The 20,664-nt window shown below is 36.1% G+C and overlaps 2 protein-coding genes across 2 annotated transcripts in view; both read right to left on the reverse strand.

The window, feature by feature from the left end:
• Positions 1-3,059: 3,059 nt before the first annotated feature.
• Positions 3,060-4,708, reverse strand: LOC110037393 (LRR receptor-like serine/threonine-protein kinase FLS2). The gene is made up of 4 exons (XM_020742034.1): positions 4,346-4,708; positions 3,940-4,140; positions 3,764-3,849; positions 3,060-3,570 (listed from the first exon to the last, which is right to left on the reverse strand). Exons 1-4 carry the CDS (start codon positions 4,706-4,708, stop codon positions 3,060-3,062), a joined length of 1,161 nt encoding a protein of 386 aa, XP_020597693.1.
• Positions 4,709-5,824: 1,116 nt separating this feature from the next.
• LOC110037395 overlaps positions 5,825-20,664 on the reverse strand; it is a 22,031-nt gene continuing 7,191 nt past the window's right edge. The window contains 5 exon segments of the mRNA XM_020742035.1: positions 5,825-6,653; positions 6,728-9,212; positions 14,471-14,529; positions 15,044-15,072; positions 16,711-17,080. Of these exon segments, the coding sequence (XP_020597694.1) occupies positions 6,334-6,653; positions 6,728-9,212; positions 14,471-14,529; positions 15,044-15,072; positions 16,711-17,080 (3,263 nt within the window). The 3' untranslated portion in view covers positions 5,825-6,333.

The following is a 20,664-nucleotide window of genomic DNA, read 5'->3' on the forward strand; positions in this document are numbered from 1 at the left end:
TTTTTGCTCCAATGACCATAATTCATCATACCTGCAACAAAACATAAAAATACCCTTCTTTAAAGTGTAATATTACCAAAATCAGTATAAAATATGTATGAAAATCTCAACATATTTTCCTTTGGTCAGTCATCAAAACAAACTTATTATTAAAACATTAAATGGTGCACTTCTCAATACATAAGTTGAACTGAACAATATGATCATAAATTTTTTCCTTTTATCATTCAATTAAACTAGCAAATAATTACTTAGCCCCCTTATTCTTTTTATGAGCTAGTCTACGCAATTATAAAGGAACTAAATAACTAAATATATATGTGAAAGAGCAAAAAAAATAAGTTACATGTACCATGAACTAAGAAGGTTTCACAATGATAACTCATTCAAGCTTAAGGATCACTCACCTAGGCCTATGAATTACTTGTCGCGTCCAAACAAACTATTCATCGACACTTGCTTAGAGTGCACAATTTCATCTTTATGATGAAAATTCATTATGAATAATATGATTCTATATATCTAGTCAACAAATCTTTGTAGCCTCTCGCTTAGATAGTTGTGCACATATATTTGTTACTATTATGAACATTGTGTTCGCCTATCTATAATTGTCCTCTCATGTATTCTTTTAGTTGTACTAATGAGGTAAAAGTGTAGCACATTTTTTAGCACTCAAAATCTTTTAAATAATGTCCAAGGGGCTATTGTTAGAAAATGAATTTTGTAGGTATTTAATGCTGGAACAATCTTAGAGGTACTCTTTTTAGAATTTTTTTCTTTCTCTCACATCTCTTTATTATTCTTCTCTTTTTCTATTATGTTAGTTTTTGTAAGCCTTCATATGAGGGCACTATCCCAAAAGCTTGACTAGCTTTTCTTTTTTCAAGTTATTTAATGGTGGAAAAAGTAAGACATTTTCTAACTAGTCGACAAAATTTTTTCTCTTTTTTCTAGGTATTTATGCTGGAAAAATATTAAGAGCTACTCATCTTGTCATCTATTTTGCACACATAATACTTGGATAGACTCTGAGAAACTATTTGGTACAATTTAGGTAATCACACTATACTTATTCTCCTAGCAAAATACGACTCTTAAAGCCGTCAACTGCATTCGAGCCAAGATTATGTGGAGAAAACAATGACAAACACATAGACAAATTTAGGGGACCATTGTGTACAACTATCAGAAAGTTATTCCCAAGCTAAGCTGATTCAAATGCCACTATGTATGGTCTATGTGGGAATCTGTTAAGTGTTATTCGTTAACAAAGTAAAAATTTGCTCAACTCATTGTTCATTATACTACCTTTTCTAATGGATTATCACCTGAAGTTGTCCCACCAAACGATTCCAACCCACTTACACATGAGAAAAGGCTTTCATTTGAATCACAACCATACAGTCTCATTCCCCTCTTGTTGTTTGAAAAAGAAGTGCAAGTTGGAGAATGCCAGAGCAGCTAGAGCATTTCTAAGTATATGTAGGATCAATAAAGATAGCAGATGCTGCTTAAATACAAAACACCATGTCTTAATCGAGTGGTGAAAAAAAGGAAGACATGAAGAGGGGAAACAAAATGACCGCCATCCCAAGTATATGTAGGATCAATAAAGATAGTAGATGCTGCTTAAATACAAGACACCATGTCTTAATCGAGTGGTGAAAAAAAGTAAGACATGAAGAGGGGAAACAAAATGACCGCCATCCATGTTTTAAACGTCCATCTTCTATTAGGAGATATAGAAATGTGTGCTGAGTAATGCATTCTTAGTCAGGGGTAGATTCTAGTGCTTCTAATCTTTAATCAAGAGCAACACTTTGGCTTTATTGCCGAACTAATGTTCTTGGGATTGATGATGATCTGCCATCATCTAATCGTGTTGTGTCTAGCTTGCTCAAGAGCTGAACAACCTCATTCATCGATGACAAGTGATGGTATATCGCAGGTACAACACAGTGCTATATGCAACATCTTCATCATCTCTTTCCTGAAGGGGCTCCATGCTAGTTTTTTTATCTAATACATACAATGCCGCATTTTGATTCTGCAACTTGCTCCAGACCCAAGAAACGATGCCCACGCTTTCCCCAAACCCAGCTTCATTGGGCTTCTTCCAGTACAACACCAAAGCTATACAAATCAGACTTGGTAGTCGCTTTAGATGAGTAGGCATACTCTGCTAAGTGAACTGAGTTATTGACAAGAAGTGTTTTGTAGGATTATAGTAATATTTGCAAGTAAGCTGGCTACTTGGGGCCAAGTATCATTAAGTGCCAGCAATGATAGTTGTGGATGAGCAGTCCTCAACTCCTACTTACAAGACCTTAGCTATTCCAAATCAACAATCTTTGGTTCAAAATCTGTATCAAGGAGTATGTTGGAGCTCTTGATGTCATGTTGCACTATCTGGAACAAGCGATCATGTTGGAGATAAGCTGGGCCTTGCACAATTCCGAGCGTGATTCTGTGCTTTTTTGGCCTGCACAGGAAGCTGCAGTGATTGTGAAGAGCATCCTAGAGATTTCCATTTGCCATATATTCATAGACGAGAAGATGGCATTCAAAGCTTGAGAGGCAACAATACAGTTTTATAATGTTTTTGTGTTTGATTTTTCCTAGAGGCTCAATCTCTGCCCTCAATTCTCTCTCAAGGAAAAATTTTTGTTTTGTCATGATCTCCTTCACAACTACACACTCCCCATTGCTAGCCTCAATTGTGTAAACTATTCCAGTTCCTCTAAGACCCACAATGTTCTTATTAATCAATGTTGTGGGGATCTCATGCTGGTCGAATTTGAGCTTGCGGAAACTCGTTTTCCTCTAAGACCCACAATGTTCTTATTAATCAATGTTGTGGGGATCTCATGCTGGTCGAATTTGAGCTTGCGGAAACTCGTTACATCATAGGAGTAAAAGGAAGATGATGAGCGACAATTGATGACCTTGTTCTTTTTGCTAGAGAAACGCTTAATGAATAATAGGATTTTGAATTTTGGTAGAATTGCAGAGACTGAGATAGCCCAGATGTTTATCAGCAGGCCAGATGTCTATCATCAACCTACTGACTTTTGGCTATGGACAAAGGGGAAGAGTCGGCTTGGTATGTTCAGATGAATCAGAATGCAGAGATTTGGATTGACATAGATACTCTCAATTAACCCTTCTTTGATGAAGGGTACAAGAATTGGACCAAAAAGGTGATTGTTTGAAAAGCCCAGAGATATTGGAAGCAGGCTACAAATGCTATTGGGTATCTCTTTTGTAAGTAGATTGTTTGAGAGGTTAAGCACATTGAGGGACTTCAAATTTGAAATTGACTCAGGAATGGTAGAACCAAGCATGTTTCCCTGCAAGGATAGCTGGCTCAGTTTCCTTAGGTATCTAATCTTAGATGGAATTGAACCAGAGAAGAGACTGTTGCCAAGGTCTATCCTGACTAACTTGTTAGCCTCAGAGATCACAAATGAAATATCTCTGGAAAACTGATTGCTTTGTAGGATCAATGAAGTTAAATTCTTTGCATTTCCAATAGAATTTTTCACAATTTCTTCAAATTGGTTGAAGCTAAGATCAATAAGAGAAACATGAGGAAGTTCAAATAGTTTTCTTGGCACCCTTCAACTGGTTGTTATTCACTCTAAACCTCAGCAAAGACTGACATCTCTCATAATTTTTCGGCAATTCCCCTGAAAATGGTTGTCAAACACCAAGAAGTACAAAAACTTTCCTGCAGTGCAGGTTTCACTTGGAAGCTTACCAAGGAATTGATTCTCTGAAGTCTCCAGCACCTTCAACTCTGAGAACTTTCTCAATGTGGGAGGAAGTTCTCAATGAAAAAAAATTCTTGTACAGAGACAAGATGGTTAGCTATGTCAAATTTCGAAGTGCCGGTGAGATTGGCTTAGTAATTTTATTGCAATAGAGTTGCAAAACCTTGAGCTTTTGCAGCAAACAGAGGCTCACAAGTACTATACCAGTCAGCTTATTCCCAGACAAGTCAATATGCATGAGCTTAGGTAGGTTTCCAAGTTCCTTTGGTATTTCATCTTCAAAAAACTGTAGTAAAGCTCCAAAAGCTAGAGGTTCTTCATCCTTCCAATGGTTGTCGGAATCCGACCAACAAGCAAATTGCCACTGAGCTCAAGGTCAGTAAGTCATGTCATGTTCGCAATCCATGGTTGGACTTCTCCTCTCATAGAGGTGGTAGACATGATCATTACCCTGAGCTTCTTCAGCTTAGTTATAGTCTATGGTAGCCACAAGATATTGAAATTTGGGTTCTCATTGAAGTTAACAACCTCAAGTTTAGTGATATTAGTGATGGAGAGTGGACATTGACCACAAAGGCAATTGCTGAGAGTTTTAGAACACGAAGAGTGTAGAGAGAGGAGATATTTGGGATGGTTCCTCCGATGCCAGAATTGGTGAGGTTGAGCTCCTGTAGATGAGAACAGTTAAGAAGGTCAACATGGAGGTCGCCATGGAGGTTGTCGAAACCCAGTCTGAGTACTCTGAGCATTGGCAGTGAGAGGTAGAGGGTGGAGGGAATGGTGTCTGTTAAAGACATGGAAGAGAGGCCAATCTCGACGACGTTGTGGTGGCAATCATCGTCACAGGTTATGCCGGAGATTCTACAATAGTTTCTAGCAGCAAGGTTCCGGTGGGAGATGGGTTGGCCGGAGAGGGATTGCTTGATTTCCATGAAGAAGTTGGATTGGGGATGCGAGAGAGATAGGAGAGGGAGGAAGCATAGGAGGAGGAATTGAGTGAGAGGCATTGTTAGAGCGTGAGTTTGATGTTGATACTGGCTTTCATACTTAGATGACGCAGAAGAGAGCGGGTGGCATGAGCTATTTATATTTGTCTGTTTGTGTGTGCGTGTCTTAAAAGGAGAGAGGGAGCAGGAGAATCACCATTGATAAAAAAGAGGATGATTAGCTTTTATTTAATTGAATGCTCGAGCTTCTTTTATTGTTTTTTTTTAAATTTTTTAATTAATTAATTAATTTTGAAGATTCAGATACATGCCTCTCAATTTCCATCTATTTACATATCTAACATCAAAATTATAATTTTTACATGCATTTTATATTACTTATGAATGAAAATATATGTTTCATTTTTAATCATCAAAATAGTAAATTTTGAGGTGATGTAAAATATTTGGATGGTATAAATAAAAAAAAGGTAAAATTTTGGTGTTAGATATATAAATCTTATGAATTGGGTGGTATTTATGTTAATGCCCTTTTGGAAAGAAGAAAGGAATGTTAAAGTTGGCTTTTGGGTTTTAATGCTCGCTGATGCCTTTTGCACAAACTTAGAGCTAAGTGATTGATTTCCTTGGCTTTATTTCAAGATAATAAAACTAAATAACATATAAGATTAATATTAAAAATTGTTGGAATATTAAATTTTTTTATCAAATGAATTAAACATTGGTTTTAATTTTCTTAAATATTTTATTTTAAATAGTCATCCTTGAAATTTTATTCCTTTTTCTAGGTATTTATTTTGGAAAAATCTTAAGAGCTACTCATCTTGTCATCTAATTTGCATACCTATCACTTCGATAGACTCTGAGAAACTATTCGGTATGACGTACGTAATAGACTATAGCGACTTGTCAATACTTATTCTCTAGCCAAATACGATATTTGAAGCAGTCAATTGCATTCTAACCATGATTATGTGGAGAAAACAATGACACCCACAAAAACAAAACATTTAGGAGACTGTTGTGTTCAGCTATCAGAAAGTTATTCCCAAGCTAAGTTGATTCAAATGCCACTATGTATAGTCTATGTGGGAATGTGTTAAGTATTATTTGTTAACAAAGTAGAGATTTGCTCAGCTCATTGTTCATTATGCCACCTTTTCTAATGGATGATCACATGAAGTGGTCCCACCAAACGATTCCAACCTACTTACACATGCCAAACACCAGAAGACAACTTTTAATCACAGCCATACAATCTCATTCCCCTCTTGTTTAAAGTCTGAAAAAAAAGTGCAAGTTGGAGAATGTCAGAGTAGCTAGAGCATTTCCAGGTACATGTAAGTTCAACAAAGGCACCAGATGCTCCATAAATACAAAGCTTCATTTCCTAATGATTCTTCAAAGGATTTCCAGATCGAGAGTTGAAAACAAGGAAGACATGACGAGGGAAAACAATTCTTTTAGGAGATATAAAATTGTTTGCTAAGTAATGCTTTCTCAGCCAGTAGTAGAATCTAGTGCTTATAATCTTGTAATCATGAGAAAAATTTTGGATTTATTGTTGAACTGTTGTTACTGGGAGTGAATGATGTTCTGCCATCGTCTAATCATGTTGTGCATAGCTCTCTTAAGAGCTGGACAACCTCATTCATCGATGGCCGAAGTGATAGTATACTGCAGGTACGACGCAGTGCTACCTGCAGCATCTTCAACATCTCTTTCCTGAAGGGACTCCATGCCAGTTTTTTATCCAAAACATCCAATGACCCATTTTGATTTTGCAACTTGCTCTGGACCCAAGAAACGACGTCCATGCTTTCCCCAAACCCAACTTGATTTGGCTTCTTCCTTGTTATCAGCTCTAATAGTACAACACCAAAGCTGTACACATCAAACTTGGTAGTCACTTTAGATGAGTAGACATACTCTGCAAAGTGAAGCGAGTTATTTAAAAGAAGTATTTTTAAGGATTATAGTAATATTTGCAAGTAAGTTGGCTACCTGGGGCCAAGTAACTGTAAGTGCCAACAATAATAGTTGTGGATAAGCAGTCCTCAATTCCTGCTTGCAAGACCTTAGCTATTCCAAAATCAGCAATCTTTGGTTCAAAATTTGCATCAAGGAGTATGTAGGAGCTCTTGATGTTGCGGTGCACGATCGGGAACAAGAGATCATGATGAAGATAAGCTAGGCCTTGTGCAATCCCGAGCGCGATCTTGCGCTTTTTTGGCCAGTTCATGAAGCTGCAGTGATTGTGAAGAGCATCCCAGAGATTGCCATTTACCATGTATTCATAGATGAGAAGATGACATTTAAAGCTTGAGAAGCAACAGTAGAGCTTTATAATGTTTTTGTGTCTGATGCTTCCTAAAGACTCAATCTCTGCCCTCAATTCTCTCTCAAGGCAAAATTTTTGTGTTGTCATGATATTCTTCACAGCTACACACTCCCCATTGCTAGCCTCAATCTTATAAACTGTTCCAGATCCTCCAAGACCCACAATGTTCTTATCAATCAATGCTGTGGGGATCTCATGCTGGCCGAAGTTGAGCTTTTGGAAACTCGTTACATCATAGGAGTAAAAGGAAGATGATGAGCGACAATTGATGACCTTGTTCTTTCTGTTAGAGCAATGCATAACGAATAATAAGATTGCAAATATTGGCAGAATTGCAGAGATTGAAATAACCCAGATGTTTATCATCAGCCTGCTGGCTTTTGACTGTTGACAAATAGGAAGATTAGGCTTGGTATGGTTCAGATTGATCGGAATGCAAAGATCTGGATTGCCGGAGAAACTATCAATTAACCCTTCTTTGATGAGGGGTACAGGAATTGGACCAGAAAGGTGATTGTTTGAAAAGTTTAGAGATATTGGAAGCAGACTACAGAGGCTGCTGGGTATCTCCCCGGAGAGTAGATTGTTTGAGAGGTTAAGCACATTAAGAGACTTCAAATTCGAAATTGACTCGGGAATGGTAGAACCAATCATGTTTCCTTGCAAGGATAGCTGACTCAGTTTTCTCAAGTATCCAATCTCAGATGGAATTGAACCGGAGAAGAGATTGTTGCTAAGATCTATCCTGACTAAATTAGTAGCCTCAGAGATCTCAGGTGGGATTTCTCCCGAAAACCGATTGCTATGCAGGAACAATAAAGTTAAATTCTTTGCTTTTCCAATAGAACTGTCCACAGTTCCTTCAAATTGGTTGAAGCTAAGATCAATAATAGAAACATGAGGAAGTTCAAATAGCTTTCTGGGCACATAACCCTTCAACTGGTTGTTGTTCACTCTAAACCTCAGCAGAGACAGACATTTCTCATAATTTTCTGGCAATTCCCCTGAAAAATGGTTGTCAAGCACCAAGAAGTATAGCAACTTGCCTGCAGTGCAGGTTTCACTTGGAAGTTTACCAAAGAACTGGTTCTCTGAAATCTCCAACACCTTCAACTCTGAAAACTTTCCTAGAGTGGGAGGAAGCTCCCCTGAAAAAAAATTCTTGTACAGAGACAAGATGGTTAGTGATGTCGAATTTCCAAGCACCGGTGAGATTGGACCAGTAAGTCTATTGCTATAGAGCTGCAACACCTTGAGCTTTAGCAACAAACAGAGGCTCTCAGGTATTCTACCAGTTAGTCTATTCCCAGACAAGTCAATATCTATGAGCTTAGACAGGTTTCCAAGTTCCTCCGGTATTTTATCCTCCAACAAATTGTAGTAAAGCTCCAAAAGCTGGAGGTTCTTCATCCTTCCAATGGCTGCCGGAATCTGACCAACAAGCAAATTGCCACTGAGCTCAAGGTCAGTAAGCCATGTCATGTTCGCAATCCATGGTTGGACTTCTCCTCTCATAGATGTAGTAGAAAGGATCATTACCTTGAGCTTCTTCAGCTTCGTTATAGTCTCTGGTAGCCACCAGATATTGAAGCCCGGGTTCTCGTTGAAGTTAACAACCTCAAGGTTGGTGATATTAGTAATGGAGAGTGGAAACTGACCAGAAAAGTGATTGTTTGAGAGGTCTAGAACACGAAGAGTGAAGAGAGTGGAGATATCTGGGATGGTTCCTCCGATGCCAGAATTAGTGAGGTTGAGCTCTTGTAGATGAGAGCAGTTCAGAAGGTCAGCAGGGAGGTCGCCATGGAGGTTGTTGAAGCCCAACCGGAGTACTCTGAGCATTGGGAGGGAGGTGCAGATGGTGGAGGGAATGGTGCCTGTTAACGACATGGAAGAGAGGTCAATCTCAATGATGTTGCGGTGGTGATCATCATCGCAGGTTATTCCGGAGAACCTGCAATAGTTTCCGGCGGCGAGGTTCCAGTGGGAGATGGGTTGGCCGGAGAGGAATTGTTTCATTTCGATGAAGAAGCTAGATTGGGGATGAGAGAGAGATAGAAGAGGGAGGAAGCATAGGAGGAGGAATTGAGTGAGAGGCATTGTTGCAGTGGTTGTTAGAGCGGGAGTTGGTTGTTGATGATGGCTTCCATGCTTGAGATGAAGCATAACAGAGAGCGTGTCATGGGCTATTTATATTTGTGTGTTTGTGAGGTAGAGAGAGAGAGAGAGAGAGAGAGAGAGAGAGAGAGAGAGAGTAGGAGAATCATCATTAGCTACAACAGAAGTAAAGAAAGAAGATAAAAAGAGGAGAGAGAGAGAGTAGGAGAATCATCATTGGCTACAACAGAAGTAAAGAAAGAAGATAAAAAGAGGTTGATTAGCTTTTATGAAATTGAATGCTGAGGCTTTTGTTTTTAAAATTTTTTAAATTTTATTTAATTTTTTTAATTAATTAATTTATTTTGAAGATTTAGATGCATATCTCTCAATTTCTATCTATTTACAAATCTAACATCAAAATTATATTTTTACAAACATTTCATTTTATTCATGCATGAAAACATGTGTTTTGTCTTAAATAGTCAAAAATAGCAACCTTTATGGTGATATAAAATATTTGGATGGTATAAATGAAAATAAAAATTTAAATTTTGGTGTTAGATTTATAAATCTTATAAATTAGGTGGTATTTATGTTAATGCCTTTTTGGAAAGAAGAAAAAAAAAATGCTAAAGTTGGCTTTTTGGGTTTTAATGCTCGCTGATGCCTTTTGCACAAACTTTGCGCAAAGTGATTATTTTCGTTCGCTTTATTTCAAGATAATAAATATAAATAACATTAAAAATTGTTGGAATATTACATTTTTAACAAATGAAATAAATCATGGTTTTAATTTTTTTAAATATTTTATTTTAAATTGGCATCCTCTTTATTTTATTTTTTTTATCTTCATATGTAGATAAAAAAAATCAGTAATTGTGTAGGACTTTATCAAATTTGGGAGCAGCAGCTGCAGTTTTGGCCCTCCTTTTTAAGAAAAAATATTGCATCAAGACTCCGTTATGTGCGGAGTTCAATGAAATCACTCTACGTGGAGGTGACAGAAAAAAAAATCAACCCGGTAACGCTGGAGAATATTCTCACGTGTTATTACGTGTTATTCAGGTGTTATTGTATACTGCATTTTTGGCCCTCCTTTTTACGAAAGAAATATAGCATCAAGGCTCCGTTAATATTCCCACGTGTTATTACGTGTTATTCAGGTGTTATTGTATGTTATTCAGGTGTTATTGTGTTCTGAAAATATTTTCGGTGTTATAATAACACAATAACAAGTCAATAACATTTGAATAATACACAATGACACCTGAATAACACGGGAGCAATATTCCCTTATGTTACCAGACAGTTTTTTTTTTTCTGTCATCGCCACGTGACATGATTTCATTGGACTCGCACGTAACTTTACGTGTGGAGTCCTGATGCAATATTTTCTCTCTTTTTTACTACCTTTCTTTTTGAAATTTTCTTAGATTTGTGATTTTAAAATTCATCAGCCTACATTGATCTTAGCATCATGTTCTCTAAGGGCTTGTTAGGTGGAGAAAATAATACATCTGGAGTCCAGATGGAAACTGGGTCCAGCAAATCGGACGCGATGCACAGGGAGGTCGTCTTTTTTCCCTCCACTTTCTACATGCGTCGCATCCGGTGTCTGGACTCCGAACGTAATATTTTTTCCATTAAGCGACTTATGAATAAGCAAATTTACATTTAAAACGAAAAATTTTATCCTCCACTAGCTTAAGTGTTAAAAAAGTAGGAATTTTTAAATAACTAACACCTAAAACATATTAATTCACAAAATGAACATCAAAACTTAAATACTTGGGTAATAAACACCCAAAACTTCCCACTGCTTCAAACATCCACTCTCTATTATTTCTCAAATGTCTTACCTATTCGCTCGCCTCTATCTCCCACCCCAACATTTTCTATCAACCCCATCTCCTTTCCCCATCGATCGCCATTACATAGTGTCCAACAAGCCGTTACATGGCCTCAATTGTGTATCAAACATTTCATAGTCATTTGCAGAGCAATCTCATAGCCCGCCCCTAGTTCGTTGCATACCTCGTTCTCTCGTGTTTCTTTTCATTTAGTCGTGCTTTGTTAATATAGATTTATACGGTGATCGATCCTTTGCTCTAAATATTAATTTTTCTTGATTTTTGCAGTCATACATGTCTGATGATTTGTGCCAACAATTGATTTTTGCATAATTTTTACTATGATATTACACATTCTTATAAAATTGAGAGGATGGCACCAAAAATCTTCACAATGAGATCAGGTTCTATAGTTTCTCACTACCATCCTCTCCAAACTCATTTACTTTCTAATAAGAATTATAAGCTTATATAGTAACTTAGTTTTATTTCTAATGATTCTGAAACATGTTTCAGAACACACACAATCTATATATAAATATAGATATGTGTATATGTATGCATGTAAATGTATATATATGTATATACATCATATTCATAAATGTAATTTAGAATATATTTACTTTTTATAAAGGTTAAAATATTAAAAGACAATTTTATAGTCATTTTTTTTCATTTGGATATATGAAAATGAACATTGCATTTTGTGTATGCTATGTTCCCATGATCAGATGGTGTGAAAGAAAAAAATGATGCCTCCAATTTTTGGTCAGAGTTGTCATTGCATTTATGATATAATTTTTGAATGCTTATTGTATGTTATATATGTATAGAGTCATAATGTCTCTGTACATTTCAAAGTGTATGTGATGTTTCAAATCTAGGAAATTGTAGTTATTATGAACATATGTTATTGATGTTGTAACCATCAATGTAGTTTTATTTGTGGATATTTTATTAAGTTTTTTTATATTTACTTCTTAGTTGTAGATTATTTTTTTCACTTATGGGGAGATTGATTTCATCAAGAACGACTTCGATAAACACTTGTTTCTTTTCTTCATCATATCCATATAATCAAGCAAAACATATACTAGAGGTTATTCTAATAAAGAAGCTCTATGATTTGAAAGCTTCAATCTCTTCTACTACTAGATCAACCAAATATTTATTTGTTCAATATCCAGACACAATAGTAAACTACTTGTCTTCTAATTTATATAACAATTATAACAAAATTTCAAAATACAAAATACGCTCTGTAACTGATATAGGTCTGATACACTTTCATTGTGTGGTCTAACAAATCATTCAAAATACGATTTCTCATCATATTAGTCTAAAAGCCATACCAGGGTCTTATAATCCTTCATGCTTGGGAAGAACGAAACAAGAAGAACCACAAACTATTGAATTTGAAACATACATTAATGATATTTCACATCCAATGGAATGGATTTCTTTGGAGGATTACTTGGTAAAATTCCTTGTTTTCTTTCCTCAAGAGAACAGTTACTAAAGAAGACCGCATTAAATTGTCTATGCATGAAAAGGTTTATTTCACCCTTTAGAAGTTGAAATGACATTTTTGTTTTAATGTTACATGAAATGTTTGAGTCATAAAAAATGTCAAAAAAGAAAGGTTCAGATGTTATATATGTAAATACATAAGAACTGGGTGATATGTATGTAAATGTTCTAATAAAAAAACATAAGTAAAGCTCATAAGAATGCACTATGCCACTTAATAGTCTTAAGCACAATGAATGACACCTCTAAATACCATTCATAAATCAAAATCAGCGCATTTTCAAGCCATAGAATAGTGTCATCATCACAAAATCTACAGTCTATTCAAGCCAAAGAAGAAGATTTCAGAAAATGAGAAAATCTAGACTATAAGATTCCATGAATGTTCATATCATCACATGTTCTCATATTTAAGTTCATTAACCAAGCTCTCGAACATAAGAGGACTTGAAGAACGCAAGAAGTATAACACTCAGTTTTGAGAAAAAAAATTTGAAATAAACCAAATTTTTTCGTTCCCGAAATTTGGTGGAATGAATTTTATAAAATTTTACATGTCAAATTGATCAATTTTACATGTTGCAGTATCTATGAATTATAAATGCATGGGGATATATAAAAATATGAATTGAAAGATCAATTAAGTTTAATTATGCATTTATGTACCTTTGCTAATCTCGACATTGTAGCAGCTGTAGCAGCTGATCCTCTCCCGTACTAAACAGTGCATGCAAATTTTGTGATGAAATCAGATGGCTATGATTGAATTGAATATATGTTAAATGCTGCAATCTCCCACTTCCCTTCTCTCGATTCTTCCTCCTATCAGAGACCCGACGCTTGGATACTGTAGCATGAACAGTCTGGGAGACCCATAGGGAGTCGTAGCTCATGGTTAAGGTTTATGTTTAGGGGTTAAATCAAGTCATAAGTAATAATTTCATGCATGTTATGAGGGGTTTATGTTTCTATCTGGTTTACTCTAGGAAGTAAGCTCGAGGAAACCCGTCGTAGAGTTGCTGCATCGATTCAGACGAAAAAATTTTGTATTAAATTAAGAATAATAACATAAAGTAGGATTTATACATGGTTTCTTTTAACATATAAATGCATTATAATTTTTTTCATGATGTCAAAGATCTGCACATTAAACTAATATTGATGACATTATAATTTTCCTGTTGTATTGATATGATGAGCATGTTTATAAAGGTATTCCTATCATGTGGTTATGCATATGATTTATAGTTCAACTATGATGAATGTTTGTTACAGAAATTATGATTACAGAAATGAAATAAGTGTTATGATATGTCGATTATTACATGAATGTTTGTAAATACAGATAATGGAGAATGATAAGATTCTTAATTTCTGGTATTCAAAAGAGAACATATCTGAGCACTGTTGAGATCAGACAAGGATGAAAGCCAAAGAACCGCTGGCATCAGGGAGTTATTGATAGCTGCTATATTTAGAGGAGCTCAATCTTTATTAATAATTAATTTAGTCTTTGGGTTGGGTGATAACCTAATGACATGAAATGATATGAAAGTTTTCAAAGCCTATAAAATTACAATTGACATTCCTATGTTTACAATGATTGATTATGACAATCTCATGGATATGTTCATGATTGCACATGAATAGATAAAACACATGTTTTATACAACTATCATGATTTGCTGCATTTCATGTCTATATTAAGATGTTTTACATGATTAGTGAATTTTTTAAAATTTAAATCCTATATTCCACCCAAAAAAAAATTCATTTTAATTACAATTGGGCGGTGGTGGGATCTAAGATGAGGCAAGGATAAATAGTCCCCATGTAACAAAAAAAAGCGAAAAGGAGGAGGATTAATGTCACCCAAGGTATTGTGTGAGGAAATGCCCAATCTAGCCAACCAATTAGCAGGTTGATTACCTTCATGGGAAACATGTGTCCACTTGATGGCTTTGTCTTGAAGAAACATGTTAACGCTCCTAAAAATGCATATTATGAATCAAGTAACTGTATTGCCAATTGCATATTTTTAGTAAAATGATAGAGTCCATCTAAATGTGCAAATTCTGGAGGTTCAACCATTATGCTACCAAAATAGTAGCCACAATGCAACAACTTCTACAAGAAGAGGGGAGGAAGCAGGAATAAGAGAGGAGATGAAAGTAGGGCACTTACCAAAGTGATCTCTTGGAACAACTACACTACAAGCAACATTTGTTTGGAAGCTGGCATTAATATTGATTTTATTGCACTACATCTAAGATTTCTCAAAAAGAAAGCTTAAGGATTAAAGTTTTTTGCTGCCACAACTAGCACACTCTCCAAAAATACACTTGAAAACATCCATGTACTTGTATTTCATCTTCCCAAATTTAGCAATTTTATGTAAACAAGCAATGATGTGCAAATAAGTGCTGGTTTCTTAATATTGTTCTTGTTTATAGTTGTTCCTTGAAGTCCAAATAAAACAAACCACATTTCGAAGAGTTATACCTTCCACCATGGAGCTAGATGCGCACCACCTAGTAAGGCAAGGATTTAGAATTTTGCAATCAAAGGAACAAAAGAAAAGCTATTCTAATATTTTCCAAACATCCATAAAATAACTGAAAGATAAAAAAAATGGTTAGCAAACTCTTCATCAAGTTTGCACAAGGGGCAAATGGAGGGGAGCCTAAGCCTAAGTTTTAGAATGTCATTAGTAAAGATGATGGAATGAAAAAATTTCAAAATAATAATAAAAAAAATTATTGAAGGGTTAAGATACACCATTACAGATTTTCTTCCCTCAAGGAAGAACCATGTATTTTTCTATTTCAAGAAGAAGGTTTTGGATAGAGAAACACCAACATGTCCCTTAACATGAGGTTGACTTATGTAATTTAACTCAACTAGAAGCTTCAGAAATAAGCTTGGCTCATTAATTTGATTAGCCAATTTATCAAGCAAGTACAAGTCATTCATATTAAACCCTCTGTTAATATACAATAAATTGATGCACCAGTCACTTCAACACCACTATTAAGAAGTTTGATCCGTACTTTATTTTTGCTTAGTACATTATACTTTTTAATTCCTATATAGCTCTTGTATACTAAACCTTTAGCTAGCCCAATCTAAATTTAGATGGATGACCATGAATTATAGATGAAGAGATGAGGGGACAAATCTAGAATCATTGAATAAATAGATTTATGGAGATTCAATGGTTGATTCCATTCATAACAATAAAATCTCATGACTCATTTTTTCTCTCTCAATTCTAAACTCTCCACTCCCACCTAACAGAACTCTTTCATAGGAGGCATGTACCCATTAACATTCCAAGATCCAATAGGAGCACTCCCAAGATATAATTGAGTCCAACCAAGAAATTTTTCATTTTAAATCTTCAATTTTATCTTAGATTTTTTTCTTAAATACTAATTTAAAAGAGTTAAGATTTACATAAATTCCACTCAATTCATATGTATTTACATATATATACCACTTAAATTTCAATGTTCACATCCATTTCTTCTTTTATGTGCATAAAAAGATAGATATATTTCGGTTTTGAAAAGTTAAAATAATGATATTTTTAATGTGATATGAAAAAATTTAAGTGATATAATGTAAAAAAAGTAAAGTATATATCTGATATATAAATTCATAAGAATTATATGGTTTGTATGTAAATTCCCTTATAAAATAATAATATAATTACACATTGTGAAAGATAAAATATTTTTTTTGCGGAAAAGATGAGCCCAAATAATAATATACATAATTCAAACTCAACTTCAAAACCATTCTGCTACGACAATAGGAAAAGAAAGGTAATAGATTTCTTATGTATCCTCCCCAGCTCTACTTAAATTTCCAAAAGCCAGCCAACTCCTCGATCATTTTCGATAAAATATTACATCCGGATTCTAGACCCGTAATTTACATCCCGAGTCCAATGGTGGGGCGCCATGTGTCAAGTGGGCCCCACCACAATACAAAAGCGCTGCGATGGGGCCACTTAACACTTGGTGCCCTCCCATTAAACTCCGGATGCATCTGGAGGAGACCGGATGTAATATATTTTCATCAATTCCTTCTCATATAAAAATCTTCTCTTTAGAAATACCAAGTACCTATATCTTCACGAGGCGACCCCTTGCCATCCACCTCACTTCTTCTCAAAAGACCCTTCTTCCAACTTGCCATCGCCGGCGGCCGCTCGCTGGCCGGCAATCTCCTCGAGCATATGGACCACAATCCTCATAGGCGGGCGCATCCCGGGCTCACCGGCAGTGCACAGCAAAGCAATTCTAAGCACACGAATTGCTTCCTTCTTCTCGGATGCCAGCAATATGTGCTCATCAATCAATCCCAACACACCACCATCTCGGCTCCTGATCCTCCCCGCAACCCACCGGACAATGTCTTTGTCCTCCCCGAAATCTTTCTCCACAGGCCTCCTTCCTGTGACAAGCTCAAGCAGCACAACTCCGAAGCTGTACACATCGCCCTTCTCCTCCACCTTCCATGTGTACGCGTACTCTTCAATCAAATTAAAAAGTTGTCATTAGCCCTCACTCAAATTAAAAGAGAAAAACTACAAAGGAGACATTCAGCCACTATTTATAACTAATTGTTTTCATTGCTGAAACTCATGGGGAGGTAAGAAAAGCTGACAGACATGGTCTATGGAAACAAAAATTCTGTCAACATGTCTTAAATAAAATTTTGATGAAAATAAGCATCAAAGCTCTTGAATATACTGTCAATAAGTACAATACATAGTTGATTAATATTGAACTAATCTTTTGTAAGAGATTCAAACCATACATTTCTCTTGAAATACTGCGACAGCAAAATCAGAAAATATGCCAGTTAAATTTAGGATAAAAAAAAAAAAAAACTTTTTCTATAATAATTATGCTAGTGATTAAAACCTTTTTTTTATATGATCAAAATCGATAAATTCGTAAGGGGGACACATGATTAAGAAGATGGTGAGCTGGGTGAAATACCTAAACTGAGAAATTAGAAGAAACTGAAAAAGTAATGTTCAATTTGAGTTAGATTTGCACTTTGATAATTTGAATAGTTTAATCTAATTTTGAACTGAATTTGTATGAACAGAATAAATTTGAATTAAACTTAAATCTACACATAAGGGGAGATGCGTGCTAGAAGACTCGTTATGGTAGAATGATTACTTAGTATCTTAGTGTTGTACGGAAATCCAACACACATACTCAAATAATAAATATGACAGGTAGAAACACCACAAATTTTGGAAAGAGTTGCACAATTATAGTGCTCGTATATAGAAGGAATCCTCACACAACGGCCTGGATAGGTTGCAGTTGTTGGAACTTAGTTGCGCCACCTTTGAAGTGTGTGTTGTTGCATGGTGTTTAGGATGACGTGCTGCTCCGTAGAATACTTTGTTGCTCTTCGACGCTGGTTACAACTTTGCACAGAGTTTTACGAACAATTGAGCGCCTTAAAGGTGTTAGAACGGAGTTCATTGGATTTGACTTATCGAGAAGCTCAATTTGACTATAAACTTATTATATTTGGAATTTGTTTGATCTTCCAATTGGCCACTAGAAGCTTCCAAAAATAGTTTAACGACTTCACCAGGGCATGATTTGACTCAGATTAGGTCAATGTTGGTGTTATTACTTTCGTCCCCTTGAGCTAGTCAATTTAATTATAAGTTTGCTGACATTAAATCTCTGAATAATTTTTAATTGAAGTTTGAATATTTCTTACTCAAAAAATTATCTAGAGAATCATGTCACAACTTAAGATCCATGTCAAATAATGAACTGTCCGATGGGCTGGATCATGTTGTGGGCCTAGCACAATGTGTTGTGGGTCCGACGAGTTACCAAGTCGAAGCTTTAGCTTCAAGGTGGAACATGAAGCTTTTGGGTCATCACATTACAAGTCAAGTGTGTTGTATCATAAGTCTAGTGGGTAATCGGGTCGGAGTGTCTCACTGCTTGGTAAAACGGGTAATTTTCATTGCACGGGCCATTGGTCACAATCAGTGGGACGCAAATCTGAAGGCGACAATCGGGTGGGAGGGGGGGGGGGGGGTCATAGATTGAAAGACTAACATCCGCCTGCACGGGATCGTGCATGACGATGCGCGATCAGTTAGATCCATGCGGGTGTGCGCAAATTAGTTTAAATCAAGTGGTGGGCACTATTTTGGTAGTATTCCAGTGTTCTTTCCCCAAATGTAGCATTTTTTGTTCAATTTGTGGTTCTTTCAAGCTTATAAATATGCCAAAAAGAAGAGGAAAAAGGTGGAGTCTCCCCGCCTATTTATGCGATCGATGAAGCTCACCTTTAATGTTGATGTTGCCCACTTCGGGGTCTACTTGCTAATTTGTGCGATCAACAGAGCTCTATTTCACGTTGTCGTTGCACTTTTTGAATGGATTTTTTGAACTGTGATCACGCTTTCTTGGGTATATTTTTTGCAATGAAAGATACAAATGTCTGGTAATCCCCCCCACCCATCCCTCCCGCTAAAAGGAAAGAAAAATCTAAAATTACGAGGAGATTAAGTCGAACCTAATAGAGGCTAATTTGGTACTATTTTAAAAGAAATTTTAACTCATGAATGATATGGCGGTGAAGATTCTTGCTCTGATTGATCGAGTCCACTCTCCTCCCACCTGGTGCATAGCCATTTATTAGGTAACCTTGTGGGTTGACTTGTGACTTCTTCCAACTATCATGTTGATCGATATTTTAAAAGATGCCTCGCAACTTTCTTGTTTGTTGGTGACAATCTTCATCAAGTTGATCGCCTTTTTTAGAAAAACATGACTTGAAGTTGACACAAAAGATTTAGTTGTGTTGGGAGGATTTGTTAGTGAATCACATGGCCGTGTGTCCTTCAAGAGAAAGAGATTGATGTTTCATGCAAGGATCTGATAAGACATCGGACCACTAAATTTTTTGGGCAAAATGATTGGGATTTTTGCGAGGAAAGGGGAAAATGTAGCATATGCATATTTCTACTCATATCACTGAAAACAAAATAATATGAATGGTCAAATTTCAAGATTTCAACTAGATGTCGTTCGAGATGTACTTTGTCTATGAATTTGTGAATGAGGGATTTTCGTTCATGGTCAGACTTTACTTTCATCCTAAGTGATCTTTTTGCAGTGATTCCTGGAGAACTTGTTGGATGATTCGATACTCTTCGATTCGAATGAGAAGTTTCTATACCATACCAAATACTTCACCAACTATAAATTGCAGGTGTCAAAGACCCCTTCTACTTAGGATGCAATGGACTAGGAGTTAGTGTGGATGGTGAAGTTTTGCATCCCACAATCGATGGTGAGTTTCAGCACGTAGACGAGGGCTTCATACTAGGTAATATTATTGGTGACAGAAAATTTTAAGTGGAGTCTGTACTCCAAGACGTCCTACTTCAGATAGATCAATAGTACCACAACACCAGCTCTAGAGCTTTTGGATGCTCCATCTACATACTAATTCTACTGACGTGATACCATAGGAGAAAGACGTTTCTTGTCAGAAGCATGTATGGTGCATTCAACTACAAAGTCAACCAGTATTTGTGACTTGATGTCCAATCGAAGTGGTACTGAATGACAACCTCTCTAAACTTCCCTGATCATTTGATTAACCATCCAAATGCTTCTGGCCTTTACAGAATGCCCCTTACAGGAGCTGTGTGTGGACTAGAGCTGTCAAAACGACTTGTTGTTCGCGAACAGCTCATGTTCGACTCATTAAAAAGCTCGTGTTCGGCTCATTCGCTAAGTTAACGAGCCGAACACAAACACCACAAACAAATATTTGTTCGTTCGTGTTCGGCTTTTGTTCGTGCTCGGCTCGTTCTTACTTATATATATATATCTTTGATGAATGGTATTTAAAAAAAAAAAATTAACTATAAGGCTAAGAAGATTTATAATCAATTAAAAGTATTAATGAATAAAATAAAATAAAAAGTATTAATTTAGGTTCAAATGATTTTTAAATCTTGCCCCAATCCTTAACATCTTATGGCTACGTGATTAGGGTTGTCAAAACGACTCTTTTTTCGGCTCGCTAAACAAAAGAGGTAAACACGACAA

This window comes from Phalaenopsis equestris, unplaced genomic scaffold (genome assembly GCF_001263595.1).
Source record: "Phalaenopsis equestris unplaced genomic scaffold, ASM126359v1 Scaffold219149, whole genome shotgun sequence".
NCBI classification, from domain to species: Eukaryota; Viridiplantae; Streptophyta; class Magnoliopsida; order Asparagales; family Orchidaceae; genus Phalaenopsis; species Phalaenopsis equestris.

Bases quoted from the DNA above. Each gene is read 5' to 3' on its own strand.
- LOC110037393 (XM_020742034.1), bottom strand. From the start codon at position 4,708: ATGGAAATCAAGCAATCCCTCTCCGGCCAACCCATCTCCCACCGGAAC. The intron at 4,141-4,345 runs GTCAATGTCCAC...CCTTGAGCTCAG, and splicing joins TCTCAGCAATTGCCTTTGTG to TGGCAATTTGCTTGTTGGTC. The intron at 3,571-3,763 runs GTAAGCTTCCAA...TATTGATCTTAG, and splicing joins TTCAGAGAATCAATTCCTTG to CTTCAACCAATTTGAAGAAA.